General features: G+C 49.4%; 3 protein-coding genes across 3 annotated transcripts; 2 read left to right on the top strand and 1 right to left on the bottom strand.

Annotated features, from left to right (window-relative positions):
• The first annotated feature begins 16 nt into the window (after window positions 1–16).
• PTCD1 (pentatricopeptide repeat domain 1) lies at window positions 17–5,244 on the top strand. The gene is made up of 8 exons (XM_061346222.1): window positions 17–453; window positions 1,559–1,699; window positions 1,897–2,115; window positions 2,711–2,812; window positions 3,129–3,884; window positions 4,111–4,227; window positions 4,570–4,752; window positions 4,964–5,244. The coding sequence occupies exons 1-8, from the start codon at window positions 37–39 to the stop codon at window positions 5,147–5,149; spliced, it is 2,121 nt and encodes a 706-aa protein (XP_061202206.1). The 5' UTR covers window positions 17–36; the 3' UTR covers window positions 5,150–5,244.
• A 345-nt stretch (window positions 5,245–5,589) lies between these two features.
• On the bottom strand, window positions 5,590–7,674 carry BUD31 (BUD31 homolog). The gene is made up of 4 exons (XM_061346402.1): window positions 7,480–7,674; window positions 6,554–6,676; window positions 6,171–6,337; window positions 5,590–5,854 (listed from the first exon to the last, which is right to left on the bottom strand). The coding sequence occupies exons 1-4, from the start codon at window positions 7,571–7,573 to the stop codon at window positions 5,804–5,806; spliced, it is 435 nt and encodes a 144-aa protein (XP_061202386.1). The 5' UTR covers window positions 7,574–7,674; the 3' UTR covers window positions 5,590–5,803.
• A 606-nt stretch (window positions 7,675–8,280) lies between these two features.
• Window positions 8,281–16,131, top strand: PDAP1 (PDGFA associated protein 1). Its single transcript, XM_061345928.1, has 6 exons — window positions 8,281–8,426; window positions 11,133–11,224; window positions 13,127–13,234; window positions 13,520–13,641; window positions 14,635–14,786; window positions 15,319–16,131. Exons 1-6 carry the CDS (start codon window positions 8,414–8,416, stop codon window positions 15,375–15,377), a joined length of 546 nt encoding a protein of 181 aa, XP_061201912.1. The 5' UTR covers window positions 8,281–8,413; the 3' UTR covers window positions 15,378–16,131.

Here is a 16,131-nt window from a genome sequence, read left to right as displayed (position 1 = left end):
AGGCCGGGCCCCGCGGCCTGCGGCGGGGCACGCACCATGAGGCCGCTGGGGCTGCTCCTGCCCCTGGCGTCGCGGTGCCGCTGGGCTTCCAGCGCTGTGCAACGGGGCCGGGCCGCAGCCGCAACCGGGAGGGCGCCGCGGCAGCTCCGGGGGCCGGGGTGGAGGTTGTTGGGGTCGTCGCAAGAGGTGCCCCGTAGCGCCCTGAGGGCGAGCGGCGCAGGGGAGGAACAGGAGGAGGAGGAGGAGGATGGCGATGATGAAGGTGTGGAGTTCGGGACGCTGTCTAAGGAGTTCTCCTCTAGGAAATACTATCACAAAGCGACCCCGCGCCTCCAGAATTTAAAGCTGTGGGAAGAGGGAGAGGAAGAAGCAGAACCGAAAGCTCGGCGCGGCCCCAGGAACACCCCGTATTGGTACTTCCTGCGGTGCAAGGCTCTTATCAAAGAAAACAAGGTTTGTGCCCGGCTCTGCGCTGGTTTGGTAACGGCACTGATGGGGAGGGTCATAGACTCATAGAACATCGGGTGGGGAGGGACCTCACGGGTCATCTGGTCCAACCTTTGTCGGCAAAGCATCATCTAAACGAGATGCACCAGCACCCTGTGCTGCTGAATCCCAACAGTGTCTAGTGTTGGGGAATCCACTACTTCCCTGGATAGGTTATCCCAGTGGCTGATTGATCTCGTTGGGAAATACTGTCCTCTTGTACCCATTGCCCTGTGTCTTTTCCATGTAACTCCTTGTTAAAAGGAGCCTCTGCCTTCTGTGTAGCCACCCTTTAAATACTGAGCATGGTGACAAGGGCTCGCCTGGGGCTTCTTTTCTCAAGCCCAGCTCTGTCAGCCTTGCCTTGTGTGGCTTTCCCCTCCTTGGATCAATTTTGTGGACCCTCTCCACCCTGTCTGCATCCTTTTTGCATAGCAGGGACCAAAACTAAACCAAGTATTCCCATGTGTGGCTCCACAAGTGCAGAGTAGAGTGGGATGATGGCTGTGTCTCAGCTGTTGATGCCTCTGTTGATGTAACCCAGCATCCTGTTGCCTTCCTTTGCTGTAGTGGCATGCTGTTCATCATCCACACCACTTGTGAAGACACTGAACAGTGTTGGGCCCAATATTGATCCCTGCAGGACCCCACGAGTGACAGGTCCTCAGTTTGAGAAGGAGCTGTTCACCACAACCCAGTCTCCCCCTCACCACACAGACCCCTTGTCTAGACAGTAATGTATCAGCTGCTCTAGGAGGAGACTGGGAAACTGTATTGAAAGCCTCAGAGACACCCAGGTAGACAGTGTCCACCGCTTGTCCTGCATCACCTAAGCAGGTTACTTATTCATAGCAGGTGATCGGGTTTGCTAAGCACAGTTTGTCTCTGAAAGATGCAGCTCAGTCCCATCTGTATCATCCCATCCCTTAGCATCTTTACAGAAAGGAGAATTAGTGAGGAATTCCATGCTCTCTGTAGGGCTTTCACCACAATCAGGCCACAGCTGCATACATCATACCCATTATAATTGATTCTTGTGCTGCTTTAGCATGGTTTTTCCTCTTCCCTGCAGCTGGCAGAGGCTCTGGAGCTGTTTGAAGTGCAGATGCTGAAGGAAGAACGTGTACAGCCAGAAGAAAGCAATTACACGGTTCTAATCGGTGGCTGTGGAAGGGTTGGCTATGTGAAGAAGGCGTTCAGGCTCTACAATGATGTAGGTTCATATCCTCTCCTCTCTCAAACCTTTGTTATGTTTTCTAAGTTAAAGCTGTTTCAAGCATTTGGTCACTTTGCTTTGTCTCCAAAATACCTTTGAGTTTGCACCTTTCTTAGCCTGAAACTTAAAAACATGTTCAAAGAGTCTAAAAGTCCTCTCCTAAAAAGCCAGTTCAAATCCTTCTCTTCCTGCAGATGAAGAAACGTGGCTTAACTCCCACCGAGGCCACTTACACAGCGCTGTTCAATGCCTGTGCTGAATCCCCATGGAAGGACTCGGGTCTGCAGAGTGCTCTCAAGTTACGGCAGCAGCTAAAGAGCAAGAATGAAGAGCTGAACCTCATCACCTACCACGCACTGCTGAAGGCCTGTGCCCTGTGCTCTGATCTTAGGATGTGCTTCGATGTACTGAAGGTAAATACTATATAATAATACCGTATTTAATGCAGTCTGCTCCAGTTACAGCTCCTGGAAGTTGCCATATTGCACAGACCACTTTTACTTCATTCCCAGCAGAGGTGATTACACATCACATGTTTGTATTTCATTGATCCTTGGTCTCATACAATGAAATGGTCTTGGTACGTAGCAAACATGAGGCTCAGGTACATAAAAGGAGGCAGCTGCAGAGGTTGGCTTTAAGACTCTGGTCAGAGACTCAACAAACAATGCTGTGTCTGTCTCCATTCCTCCTTTTGAAGACCCACATACTGATACCCAGCTTCTTGTTAAACTCTTACAGCAGCTCTTCTCTGAAGGGCCAGTCTGGGAGAAGCCAAAAGGATTGCTATTTCTGCTCCCAAATTTCCCATAGCTCCCAGGAGGAGGAAGCTGGGATCTGGGTGTGTGTTTCAGGGCTCTCTTTTTCCTGGAGCAATCATTCTGAGAGCTCACCTATTCTTTGTTGCTGCTGTATCCCCAGAAGACAACAGCAGTGCTTGAACTTCACAGCCAGCTGCAGCAGACATTCTGGGTAACTGGAAGTTTAATGCTGTCTCCGTTCTTGTAGGAAATCGTGCACAAGGGCCATGTTCCCACTGTTGAGACCTTCAGCTTCCTTCTGATGGGCTGCATAAAGGACAACGAAAGTGGTTTCCGATACGCCTTACAGGTTTGTCTTCGTAAGTGGGGACAGAAAAGTGCTTCTGAATTGTAGCTTGAATGCACAGAAGGCAGGAGGTTGCTCAGAGCTGGTGAAACAGGGAGAGTTGAGCTCCTCCTGGGACAAGCTCTGTAAACCAGACATCCATCAGGATGTCTCATAGATGGGTAAAACACCATGGATGATCCCACAGTCCAGTGGCATCTCATCATGCTCTAAGCTCACTCCTTTTCTGCAAGCAGACACCATTCACATATACAATCTGCCAGAAACTCCCCTGTTATTTAATATCATGTACACCTGATGTTCATCTTCTCCTCTTCAGGTTTGGAAACAAATGGCTAAGCTTGGGATAAAGGGTGACAGCCACACTTACAATCTGATGCTGCGTGCTGCAAGAGACTGTGGGATCGGTGACCCGGCTGTGGCTTCTGAACTCCTGCTCAGCCCTCCCAGGGAGAACTCACCTCAGCTCAGGCTTGCACCCGGGAGGCAGAAGGAAAAGGTTAAGAAGCAGAAGAAGGGATCAGAGAGTGGAGCTGCTGTCCAGCTGGATGTGGAAGCTATGGAAAAACAACTCTTTCAGGAAGGCTCAGGGCAGCCTAAAGAAGTGACCGGGCCACAAAACAGAGATGTGAACCAGGCTAAAGGAGAAGCAGCAGCTCTCGACAGCCCCACTTTAGCTCTCAGCAAGCCTGGGGCCTTGATGAGTAGAGGCCAGCATGAGATGGAGCAGGAAGAAGCACACCAAAGCCAGAAACTGCTGTTCAGCAACCTGCCCAACTTGCTGGATTCCAAGATGCCCAGCGGAGCCGTGGTTTCCTTGGGGAGAGTGGCTGCACCGTCCGATAGACTGGCTTTGATGGGGGATGTGGAGGGCTTCTTGAATAAAATGAAAGAGGACAATGCAGAACCCAACATTAAAACATTCACGTTACTGGCTGAGCTGGTGGAACCCCAAAGCCCCTCAGAGTCTGCTTTGCTGGCGCTCATAGATAAGCATAAAGTAAAAGTAGACGTGACCTTCTTTAACACTTTAATAAGGAAGAAAAGTAAACAGGGAGATCTGGAAGGAGCAAAGGTGAGGAAAAAAGACCCCAAAACTCAGCCATGTTGTTTTGGGCCTCTCTCATTAGCTGTGTGTTTTGTGAGACCTGTTCCTCTGTCCACACTAGCAACTGGGGATCCCACAGTGTTTTCCACAGGGTTAATGGGTAAGGATCTGTGGATTCTGTTGTAGCACATTCAGCTCTGGAAAGCTCCACCAAGGCATTCTGGAAACTGATGCCAACACTTGTGTCTTGCAGAGCATGCTGCCAGCTCTAGTGAAGAGGGGCCTATCGCCCAACCTCCACACCTTCTGTAACTTGGCAATTGCTTGCCACCAGGAGAAGGATGGACTGCAGTTACTGTCAGATTTAAAGGTAATAAAAAACCCCAAACCAAACCTCTGTTGCTTGGGGCTCAAGCTGCAGGAAGAGGCCAAGTGAATTGTTAATGCTTCTAAAAAGACAGGATATGATTCCTGTGTTGGGGGCTTGTGTTCTCACTCCAAAACCATGCAACTCCAGAGTAGCTGCCAGCTCAATGTCCTGTACCTGCTGGGACAGGAGAGGGCTTGCAGTGGGGTGTGCTGGCACTCTAAGCTGTTGCACAGGGCCTGCAACGAGAGCTGTGCTCCTCGTGGCTGCGAGCCTTTTCCTTCTGGGAATCCTGCTCTAGTGTGCAGATAAGCAAGTTTAACAGTAGTTTTCTGTTGCTTCCAGAAGTCTGGAATAACTCCCAACAAGTATATCTACAGCACCCTCATTGCTGCTGCTGTGAGGAAGCTGGATTACAGTTACCTCACAGAGATCCTACGGGACATGAGGAATAACCAAGTGCCTCCCAACGAAGTGATCATACGGCAGCTGGAGTATGCAGCACAGTACCCCCCAACATTCGACAGGGTGAGTAGCCACAATTGCTTCCAGCGTGAAGGACACACAAGGGAAGGGAAAAGGAAGTGGCTGCCTTTTTCCTTTGGGTTTGTTTGATCTGGCTTGCAGGCATTCCATAGCTGGGTCTTAAGGAGCAGCTTGTAGCTATTGCATGCTGGAATCAAAGTGAGCTCTCTTCTAATACTAATAGATACTTGTTTTGTTGGCTTTCTGTTTGCAGTATAAGTCAAAGAACCACTACCTGGAGAAAATTGATGGTTTCCGTGGCTACTACTATCGGTGGTTAAAAGTAATGGCAGGAGAGGAGACCCCCCACCCCTGGGCCCAATACCGGACACCAAAACATGCAGTAGAGGAGAGTGAGGCAGAAGCTGTGCAGGAACAGCCGGGGCAGAAACAGCAGTGAGCAGGATGCTCAAGTTCTCCACCTTCCTTAAGCAGCAAGAACTTGGAACTCTCTCCTTTAAACAGTAATAAAGCTCCTTGGTGTTTCAATGTGAATTGAGCTCTTGTGGTAACTGTGTAACACGATGCTTGTGCTTTGCTTTAAGGAGAAGCAAATTTTCAGTTGCAGAGGACTACACAGGCTGTAGTTTAACAAACCCTGTGCTAAATAACGAAGAAGCAACATCAGATGTAACAGTGGTTTAGCTCTGTGCTAGTTTTGTCCCTTTCCTGTATGTGTTTGTGTGTGAATCTATGCGCCAATTCCAGGTTACAGACCTTAGCAGAGCAACCAGGACGCATCCAACCCAACCAGGACGCATCCAACCCAACCAGGACGCATCCAACCCAACCAGGACGCATCCAACCCAACCAGGACGCATCCAACCCAACCAGAACAAGTCAGGGGGGCAGACTTTATTTTAAAATAGAGGGCTACACAGAACCACATTCCAAAAGCACCACCACTGTAGAAAGATCCAGGTGAGTACAGTGCTGGTTATTGCTATAGAGAAACAAGCAATCACACAGAAGGTGGCTGTACCTGCGCTAATAGTCCACTGCGTAGGATGACATCCCTCAAAGAGTTCAAAAAGTACTTTTAGGGCTAAAGGTGTCACCCAGAACAGCCTCTGCATCCACAGTGAGTGCATTCAATGATTCTCCCCTGGAAAAGAAACATAGAGGAGGGATTTGAGCCAAGTGACATGAGCAGAGAGGCCCAGCAGGCAGAGAACAGGTCTGCATGAGAAGGGTTTCTACCATCAGGTTTTCTGCTTTAACAGCCTTAAACAACTGCATGCCAAAGTTGATGGTAACTTAAGAAGCAATCAGATACCGGCTCTGCCAGCAAAGATATGAAATGTTGGAACTAGTGGCAATTACCAGGAAGAACAGCACTACCCCTCCTGCTGTCCCTGAGACAGAAGTTAGACTGGATGCTAGGGTCAGGACAAGGAGAGGAACAAGCTGAAAACTCTCACCACTTCCAGCTTGCTTTTGGGGACCCTGCAGATGCAGTTGGTTCCAAAGTTGGTGTCCCGTGTCTGGATACACCGGAGGCAGCAGAGGTTCTCATAACCCTGTTTCTTCCACTTTGCAATCAGGTTTTTGTCAGCGTATCCTTCCTTGATGCAGTACTCATAGAGCTCTGGAGAGGAGCAAACAGCATCACACATAGCTCTTGGGAAGTGTTAAAGAGTCACCATCAGGAATTACTACCTGCAGTAACTAGTAGGTAAAGCCAGAGAGCTGCCAGCTTTCCCTTCCTTCCCCATACATCTCATCCCTCCCCACCAACACACCCATGCAGGCAGACGTCTGTCTCCATTCTCCCCCACCCAGGTAAAGCCTTTGCCTTCCTCACCTCTGCTGATAGCTTTTCTTTTATAGAAGAGGTCAAAGATGTAACGTGTTTTCTGGTGATGGATCCTGAAGATAGGCCAAAGGGATTCCACTTTCCTCTTCCCTTCGTGAGGCTCAGTCTCCGCTGGGGGGGAACACAAATAACCAGGTTTCAGGTGCCCATCTTAATTCCTCAGTCACTTTGCAAGAAACTGTTCCAAGAACCTTTATACTAGTGCATGACAGAGATAAGACTGAGCGTAATGGGAGAAGATTCACAGAATGATAGGATGGTTTGGGTTGGGAAGGACCTTAAAGCTCATCCAGCTCCAAGCAGGGACCCCTTCCACTGGAGCAGCTTGCTCCAAGCCCCTGTGTCCAACCTGGCCTTGAGCACTGCCAAGGATGGGGCGGCCACAGCTTCTCTGGGCACCCTGTGCCAGCGCCTCAGCACCCTCACAGGGAAGAATTTCCTTATGTCTAACCTTAATATAATTCAAATAAAATGGATCTAACCTGGAAGAGCTCCTTTCATTAATAACACCTGAATGACCAGAATGGGGATGATGTGACCTGCACTGGGGGGGGGCAGGTGACTTCATGGCTGCCCTGGCCCATCAGACCAGACCAACAGCATGGACAAGAATGACCAGTCCCTCCACTCACATCCGTGAGCTTCAGCCAGGGCTCAGCCATAGCTGCCCCTAAGCAATGTGTCCCAAACAAAGTGCTCTCAAACCAGTACATACAGGAGAGAATGCCCAATACTGCACAGGCTCAGCCTGCAATATTGCTGCAAGGCAGAGATGATAAAATATATATAATTATGTATGTGTATTATCATCTGTGATGGGCTATTTGTATTAGAGGAAGCTGTGCTTCTGGAGGTGGTTAAGGTTCAGCTGGTTCCAGGGTGACATCCCTGAGCAGACCCAGCTCCGCACTCACCTTCCCTCATCTTCTGGTCCAGCTCATCCAGCGTTGGCTCTATCAGCTCCCAGCCATCCGGCGGAGGCTTCCTGCTCCTCTTCACCTTCGGCATGGCCTCAGCAAGGAGGAAGGCGAAGGAACCAGTGATTAACTGCACTCAAACCTCCGGGTGCTCCAAACTCCTTAGAATCACCATGATAACACAAAGTTAGACACAGTTCTCCGAAGATACCTGTGCTTATTTATTGTTTCCAAGGTAAAAAAGGAGTTCTTGAAAGCGGCAAATCTCCCCGTGCTAACACCGCATCCCCCACCACAACAAACCGGGTTTTCCCTCAGCGGAAAGAGGCGACACAAGGCCCTTCCCTACCGCGGGCCACCCTGAAGCAACAACTTCCATCAGCTCCGGCTCCACCAGCCCCACTGCAACCCTGTCGCTGACGGAAGAGGAAGGCCCCGGCCCCGGCCCCGGCCCCGGCCCCGGCCCCGGCCCCGGCCCCGGCCCCGGCCCCGGCCCCGGCCCCGGCCCCGGCCCCGGCCCCGGCCCCGGCCCCGGCCCCGCTCACCTCACCTCTCCAGGCCGCAAGCTCCGTCCCGGCGGCGCCACCGTCAGCCGCGGGGGCCTTCTGCACCCGGTCCTGCCCGTGGCCCCGCCCCATTGGGCTGCCCTCCGCAGTGCCTGAGCAAACCCCACCACCACCGTACGCTCCCCAACCTCGGCCGGCCCACTGCAGAGATCGCATCTCACCGAGAGGCGAAGCGGCCCCGTTTTACGCTGCGTGCTGTCTAGCGGCGAAGCTGAGCGGGGAACGGCAGCGTTGCGGGCAGCCCCGCGGCGGGGGCCTCGCGGGCGGCGGTGACTGTGCGCGCGGAGGTGGGGCGCGTTCCGGTGCCGGGTCACGGCTCGGGGCCGTGAGGGGGGGGCCTCGCTGCAGCCGCCATCGCCGCCGCGATGCCCAAAGGAGGTGAGGGCCGGGCTGGACGGGGCGGGGGGGTAAAGCCGCGGTGTGGAGGGGTTGTGGGGGGGCGGGTCTGAGGGAGGCCTCGTTCCCCCCCACCCATCCCCGGTATTGAGGAGGTGTGGGGGGGTCGGGTCTCCATTCCCCTCATCGGCCTCCTCCGGCGGCGGATGGGGGTCTCGGTTTCCGCGCCCTGGAGGGCTGTGGAAGGGTTCCCCACCGCGCTGAAGGGATTTCGGGTTTAGGGGTTCCAAACGTGGCTCCTTTCATGTGGGTCCGGCAGCTCCGGACGTGAAGGGTGGGTGAGAAGTAACGAGGGGCTGGATGCACCCAGAACCTTCTCCACATGCACCATCTGCATAATTGGCTACTGTGTGAGCGTCGGTGAAATGAGCCCTCGTCATTCCTGACTCGGGTTTGCCCCAGTTGATTTCATCAGCATTCCCAAGCGTTTAGTACCAGATCTGCTCCCCTGGGTAGGTTTTCCTTAAGCATTTGGTTTGTGTCCCTGTGCACAACGTTAGTGAATAGGGCTTAAGGTTTCACGTGCTTTTTGTGAAGGCAAAGAACCGTGGGGGCCTATCACCCTGGGTGCTGTATTTAAATGCCCCATGATTTGGGATTTACATCTCTGTATTGTATGGTTTTATATGTTTAAGACCTTTTGGTCCTTGGGAAAAGAGGGATATTTTCTCACCTGCCTCCCTAAGTCAGTAGCAGTTACTGTGTTGTTAGCAGAGTGGATTTTCACTGTTTAAAATGGGGTGGGAATTAACGAGCCATTGATACATTCTCTTATAGGTTTATTTCTGATTATTTGGGTTGTTTTTAATACCGTGATTTTAAAGAAAAGGTGATTCCATCAATATCCATCCATTCTCTTTGATTTAACTTCCTTTATTACGCTGTTGAAAGCTGAAGACAAATGTATTTGGAAGCAATCCTGCCCTAGGCACCCGTGGCAGGTGGTTCTGGCTTAAAAGAGGGTCAGACTCATCACCCCTCTTTTACAGATGGGGAAACCGAGGCACGGAGCACAGGTGCATTGTGCAGCACAGTGCAGCAGCTCAGTGGCAGGTGTAGGACTGCTCTGCTTGCCCAAGGAGTGGTTTGATCTCCTTGGGAAGAGCAGAGCTCCATCTGCACTGAGCTGAGCTCACCGTGGCTGCCACAGCTCAGTCTTCTCTATGTGCTCAAATGTAAATGAGATTGATTCACTCTTCCATTTGCTTCCTTTTAGCCATTTAATGCGAGATAATTACTCTTTAGTTGCTTCCCCTTCTTATTACTACTGTTTGTTTGCAGTGTTGAGGCTTTTGTGTCCTTCAGCTCTGTGAAATCCCAAGCCCAGCTGGATGAGAAGCTGCCCAGCGGCAGCTGAGCCTATGGCACGATGTTGGTTTGGTTTATTTGAGTTTGCTTGATGCTACATAGAGTGTCCAAGATATTCCTGTTCCACTTAAAGTGATGTCATTTGCTGGGCACTGAGGTAATGTCTCCTTCCTGGGCTGCAGCATTCCCAGAGGGTGTCAGTGTTGCCACGTGGGATGGCTGGGAGCACATGCATGGAAAACACACACCTTTGGGTGCAGCTGTTTGGTTTGAGTACCCCATGAGTTTCCATTGCTGAGTTTGGGGAGAAGAATCTCTGCACTTCCCCATTTCACCTAAGGGAAACATCTCTGGAGTCTCTAAGGCTTCACTGTGATCATTTACTCCAAAGCTTAGCTTTTATTGAGCTAAACCACATGAGGGTTTGTCTCTATCGAGCCAAGAGGATTGGTCAGAAAACAGTGACTTCCTAAAGCCCACAGAGGCTGAGCCTTCCTGGTGTTCCCAGTCCCACCAACTCCAACAGCAGGACAATGGCACAGTGCACATCTCTTCCTAAGAAAGAAGGAATGATCCCCTCAGCCATCCCCACTACCTTGTCCTCAGCAGGTGAAGCAGGGAGGGTGAGAGCAAGGATTTCCTCCTCCTTCAAAGCCTCCTGCAGCAGCAGAGAGCTGCTTGCCTTGTACCAACCTTGTGTATCAGATGTACCTTGAGCTCCCCAGCTCAAGGCTACACACGACTCTGCTCTGCTTGCTTTCCAGTAGGAAACACAAACACAGCAGTCACTTGCAGGAAGCATTAATGGCTTCAGAGGTCTGTGGATTAATGAAGTGCTGAAGTTGAGAGCAGATCTTAGCCCCACAGCCCAGCCAGCTGAGCTGCATCTCTCCTCTTCCTGGTTCCTAGAGCTTGTTTTGATTATTCCTTATAAAGCAGTAAAACATGGAGGCTCCTTCTAGTAGTTCTTCCACTCTCGTAATTCCTACAGCTTCTGTCCAATTAGCTTCCTATTCTTTCTTGGCACAGCCTTACACTAGGGGAGGGGTTAAGGAGGGAAGCTGGTGGGAGGGTTAGTTGTAACCATGCTGCCTCAGGAATATGCTGTGTGGTTCCTCCTGTGCAGGAAACACAGGGAGTGGCTGTGGGACTGAGCCACTGAAGGAATTCCTTCTCTGACTGTCTTTCTATGGACCAATAATCCCGATTTTCTGTGCCACTTACCCAAAACTCTTGGCTTTTGTTGTTGTTTAGATTCTGTCAAAGGAGCTGGTTTGGTTTGTCCCATCTGCACTGAAAATCCACAGAGTGCTGCAGGAGGAGGAGACCTTTCTGGAAGCTTATCACTAAACAATATATTGACTTTACTTTTCCATACAGGTAGAAAAGGAGGCCACAAAGGCCGAGCAAGGCAGTACACCAGTCCTGAAGAGATCGATGCCCAGCTCCAAGCAGAAAAGCAGAAGGCAAGGGTATGTGTTTGCCAGTGTTGTGTGCTTATGGTCCCAGGTCCTGGCATCACTTGCAGTGTGTGAGGAATCAGCTTAATCAAGAGGTGCAGAGCATTCTGGCAGTGATCACAATGTGAATTCTCAATAGCTGTGCCTGGGGAGACTGGAAGGTGTCATCCAGGCTGGCTCCTCACTGAAATGAGGCCAAGTAGACCATCCAGCTCACAGCTGGAAGGGTAACAGATGGGAAAGGTGATTACACAGCAGCTCTGGACATCTTTTCCTTCTGTATTGAATCATTCCAGTCTCCAGTGTCAGCTCATTTTTATATCCATGCTCTGCAGCTTGGTTATGGAGAATAAGGGCTCACATCTTGACAGCTTATCAATGAAATTACTGTATTTGCCCTCTTCTAGACTTAAAAGACCAAACTCCTTTGAGTGTGTCCCTGCCCATGGCAGGGGGGTTGGAACTTGATGATCTTAAGGTCCTTTCCAACCCTAACTATTCTATGATTCTATGACTTCTTCCTATACACGATTTTCTTGTTTGCTTCTGACTTGTAGGGAAAGATAACAGAGTTTTCTGGCCTGAGTCCTTTTTTGAGCATGATTCTATCCCCTAGCATAGGATTGTAACACGTTCCACACCTACCTGACTGATGTTATAAAAGGCATGGCTACATTTTGCAGCACTTGCTGTCTTATATCCCCAAATTATCTCACTGCTGATTTTCTGTGACTTGCTGAAAGTGCTGCCTAAGCCCAAAAGGACTATTCCAGCTGAAGCCTTGTAGCACTGACTACAGCAGGATAATTACACCCCATATAGGAAATACTGATGAATACCTCTGAGAAGATGACTTTCAAGCAGTCATGAGCCAGATTGTTGATTCCTTTTAATGTTCTGAGCAGCTGTAACTCAAGATGATGCTGTGGTTTGCTGCTTAGCCACATATTCCAACTTCGGGTTGGATCTCTTCTTCCTAAGTACAATTCCTCTTGGTTTGTTTTTTGATTCCATCTTGTTGGTTCCATGCCATCTTTCCAAATACTGAAACCATTTATGGGGCTGATCCGGTCTTCCAGTATGAATCCAGCTCCTACCAGTGCAGTGTCATTCACAGACTCTGGAAGTGTTCTCTACTTCCGAGTTGTTGATAAAAATACCCACTGGAAATAGAACAGAACAAGCAGGACCCTGCTTGAAATATCTGTGGTTTCACAACGAACCAGAGAACTGCTCTTTGGGAAGGATTTCTCTCTTTTTGTTGTTACATGTAATGTTATTTTATCAGGGAAAGCTTAAAAAAACCCCCAAAACTAACAAAATTCCTCTTCTACTGCCCATAGCCCATCCACTTGCTGGGATGAGGAATATCTGGCAGTGGGTAAAGCAAACTATTCATGCCCATGTTGGTACTTCTAATCTAATTCCTAGACTTCTGACTGGTATAAGCTGTGCTAAATAGGCTGTGATTTCTTGGCTAATAATACTCTGGTTGATGGTTGTCAAGTTTCTCTTCTCTAGTGCTGTTCTTTTGCCTAGTTCTAGTTTGAGACCCAGCTCTACGCTACATCCTTGTAGTTTCCAGTCCCTGAGATATTGTGCACTGGAAACCTGGGCCAAAAAGTCTCCTGGAGACCTTTCATTTGGGGAAAGAAAAGTGCCAGTTCCCTCTTTAGCAGTCTTTCTCCTGGCCTATTGCACAGGGAGAGCAGCAGAGTTGATTAGAGGTGATCTGCTGGGGCAGATGGATACTTACATGCTGAGAATGAGCTCATGTTCTGTAGCAGCACCTTTAGTGTCACAGGGCCACATGAGGAACACCAGTACTTAAGGCTGATCCAGGATGATCTCATTTAAGAATCGCTGTTGGATTTGGGATCTTTATTGACATATATATCCTCTTGTTCCCTGTAGGAAGAGGAGGAGCAAGAAGAGGGAAGTGAAGGAGCAACAGGGGACCCCAAAAAGGAGAAGAAGTCTTTAGATTCAGATGACAGCGATGAAGATGATGAGGATTATCAGGTACTGTCATTCTCAGGGCACTTAATGCATTTGCACCACCCAGATCCTTGGGGCCAAAGAGCAATGCAGTCTCCTGATTACAAGTTCTCTTTGAGAGCTACCTTTAATAAATTTAGTGATGGAAAAGCTATTTTTAGAAGCCAAAAAACAGGCTGAAGATGCCTGATGGTAGGGACCTTGGCTCATCAATGGTTTTGCTGTCTGGGGTGTGTTGCTGAGCCCTTCTATGACACAGGGTTGGATATATGAGAGCTTCTTAACCTTCCTCTTGTTCTTGCACCTTAGCAAAAGCGCAAAGGAGTGGAAGGGTTGATAGACATAGAGAACCCCAATCGTGTAATTCAGACAACCAAAAAAGTAACTCAGCTGGACCTGGATGGACCTAAGGAACTGTCACGACGAGAGCGGTGAGTCTTGCCTGCTATCCCAACAGGAGCTAGGGCATTCCTGGAATCTCATCCTTCCAGGAGTGTCCCTGTTGGGAATGTCTATGTTGGTGTTTCAGGGAAGCCCTTTCAACACGTTGGTGTCTAAAGCAGGCACTGAACTGTCAAACAGGACTCAGTGGGGTTCAGAATGTCTTTCCTTACAAACTTTATGGAAGTTGGCTGTCTCTGGGAGTCGCTGTAACCATCCTGGAGCCAGGCAGCTTGGCCAGGGGAGCTTGTTGCTGTGAAGTGGCTTTAGGCCATTCCCGTCCTGAACTGTTAGGCCAAAAATCAGCCATAACTGAACTCCATTATCCCTGTGGGTTCTGCTTTAATCTTACTCCAGAAAGTGCCCTAGTGACAGGTAGCGGTCACCAGGCATCATGGTGACGTTTTTGTGTGAGCAGATGAATCAGAGGAGAACCAGAGTTCAACCTTCCAGCTCCATTTAGCAGTGGAGAGTTTTAGAGTGGAAGATTTAAGCATCCTTCTTTGGGCTAGATTGCTTTGGCAGAAGTATACTATTGAGTATAGTGGGGGGTTGGAACTTGATGATCTTGAGTATATTGGGGGGTTGGAACTTGATGATCTTAAGGTCCTTTCCAACCCTAACTATTCTATGATTCTATGAGGGTAAAGCTGGGAAAATCATGTTGTGGTGCTGGGTGCTCTGGGGCTAATTCACCTTACCTCATTGTGTAATCAGCTACATTATTTAGCTAATTATTTAGCTAATTCACCTTACCTCATTGTGTAATCAGCTACATTATTTAGCTGAATGTAGGTAGAAATAATCTCTCACCTTATCCCTGTTCAAACCTGTGCTTGAAAACTGGGGTTAGGCCTCTGAGGAAGGATCTCTGAAGGATCTCTATCCTCCCCATCCTTCCCAATCCGAAAGCCTCCCCCATTCTGCCTGTACCTACCTGCTCATGGATGCTCTGGTGACTTGTATGTGTCTCACCCAAACAGGGAGGAAATAGAGAAACAAAAGGCAAAAGAAAGATACATGAAAATGCACCTAGCTGGTAAAACAGAACAAGCAAAGGCAGATCTCGCCCGACTAGCCATCATTCGGAAGCAAAGGGAAGAAGCTGCCAGAAAGAAAGAAGAAGAAAGAAAAGGTTAGAGAGTAATTAATCATAACCCTCTTACTTCTCTTTGTGATGGTTGCAAAGTCTCTCGTGTCACACGTAGTAATCCCTCACCCCCTGAGATAGTTGTGTCTTCACAACTGCCCTCATCAAAACCAGCTTCAGATGTTTCACTCTTACAAAGCTCTAGGACATCTGATCAAGGAGCAGGGAAAGAAAGAAGGGAATTGCCCTTGATGTCCATGTTGTCCTCAGCTGCCCAGGCAATGCTTGCTTCAGTTTGGGGGTTTAGGAGGTTCTTTGCACATGGGGGATCCAAACTGCCCAGGGAATTCACATCACTTCTACCTGCCTGGACTTCCTTGAGGAGCACATCTTCTCAGTGGATTCCACAGGGATATTCATGCATCAGCACCAGGGTAATTGGTGGATGCCTCGAAAGGGCCAAGGACAGAAGGGGAACACGCAAGGGGGGCTCCTGCTCTTAACCCTGGAGGGATGTGCCAGGGGTTGGGGGGGAAAGCTGGATCTCTTCATTACCTGCTTTGTTTTCCTCCCCCAGCAAAAGACGAAGCGGCCATGGCAGGTAAAAGACTGCAGTCACTATCCCTTAACAAGTAAGCACAGGACATGCAAGAGGAGGAAACACCAGGGAACTGTGCCTGGTGCCTGCCAGGACCTCTGTTGTGTTGCATATACCACATAGGGTCTGCCGCGGCATCGAAGTCACCTTCACCTCCAAGAGACACTGACGATGTGTTTGTCCTCATCCTGGCACAGATTTCCATTTGGGGTTAGGGGCAGCTGCTATCTCTGGTGCAGAGCTGTGCTGAGCAGCAATTCTCTGTAACAGTTTGAAAACCTGAATGTTTTTGGCTGGTTTTAGGGTTAAAAACTCATCGGGGTGGGGGTCAGGGTGGGAGGGAGACGCTTCAACTATTAGATTGCAAGAGACTAGATTGTGGGGTCATTGTAGGGGGGGAACATGGGGTGGGGAACTTTGACTTGCTAGTGAAAGCCCAAAGGATAATGTATCTGAGGAACCTTTTTGGGGGGTAAATAGCCCATCCAATTTTGCTGCAGGGTGTTGCAGTATGAGCTGGGAACCTGACTTCATGGACATCTGGAGTGCCGTTCCTTCCCGGTTTCATCCCTCTTTTCTTGCAGCCAGTCTCCCCTTTTCCCTCCTCTTCATTTTTACTTCTATTTCCTTCTCCTCCTTAGGGATAGTGCCAGTTTTTAACCATGTCATCCTTTGTTTAAAGGAAAAAAAGAACATCAATTGTATCAGATGGAACAAAACACTTGATAAAGCTGAAAACCCAACACCAACCAAACTTGTATATTTGGCTGATTAAAGTGTAAGTTATCAGAA

The sequence above is a fragment of the Neopsephotus bourkii genome, unplaced genomic scaffold, assembly GCF_033783945.1.
Source record: "Neopsephotus bourkii isolate Nb327-2 ecotype Australia unplaced genomic scaffold, CSIRO-AGI_Nbou_v1 NB_39, whole genome shotgun sequence".
NCBI lineage: Eukaryota > Metazoa > Chordata > Aves > Psittaciformes > Psittacidae > Neopsephotus > Neopsephotus bourkii.
The sequence above is the reverse complement of the archived record's forward strand: the minus strand, read 5'-3'. Positions and strand labels throughout refer to the sequence as shown.

What these genes read in the sequence shown, in the direction of transcription:
- PDAP1 (XM_061345928.1), top strand. An exon ending in AAGATGATGAGGATTATCAG is followed by an intron (nt 13,235 to 13,519) that starts GTACTGTCATTC and finishes CTTGCACCTTAG; the next exon opens with CAAAAGCGCAAAGGAGTGGA. An exon ending in GAACTGTCACGACGAGAGCG is followed by an intron (nt 13,642 to 14,634) that starts GTGAGTCTTGCC and finishes TCACCCAAACAG; the next exon opens with GGAGGAAATAGAGAAACAAA.
- PTCD1 (XM_061346222.1), top strand. Translation starts at nt 37, where the DNA reads ATGAGGCCGCTGGGGCTGCTCCTGCCCCTGGCGTCGCGGTGCCGCTGG. An exon ending in CGTTCAGGCTCTACAATGAT is followed by an intron (nt 1,700 to 1,896) that starts GTAGGTTCATAT and finishes CTCTTCCTGCAG; the next exon opens with ATGAAGAAACGTGGCTTAAC. An exon ending in GTTTCCGATACGCCTTACAG is followed by an intron (nt 2,813 to 3,128) that starts GTTTGTCTTCGT and finishes TCTCCTCTTCAG; the next exon opens with GTTTGGAAACAAATGGCTAA.
- BUD31 (XM_061346402.1), bottom strand. Translation starts at nt 7,573, where the DNA reads ATGCCGAAGGTGAAGAGGAGCAGGAAGCCTCCGCCGGATGGCTGGGAG. An exon ending in GGACCAGAAGATGAGGGAAG is followed by an intron (nt 6,677 to 7,479) that starts GTGAGTGCGGAG and finishes GTTCCCCCCCAG; the next exon opens with CGGAGACTGAGCCTCACGAA. An exon ending in CCAAAAGCAAGCTGGAAGTG is followed by an intron (nt 5,855 to 6,170) that starts GTGAGAGTTTTC and finishes TTTCTTTTCCAG; the next exon opens with GGGAGAATCATTGAATGCAC.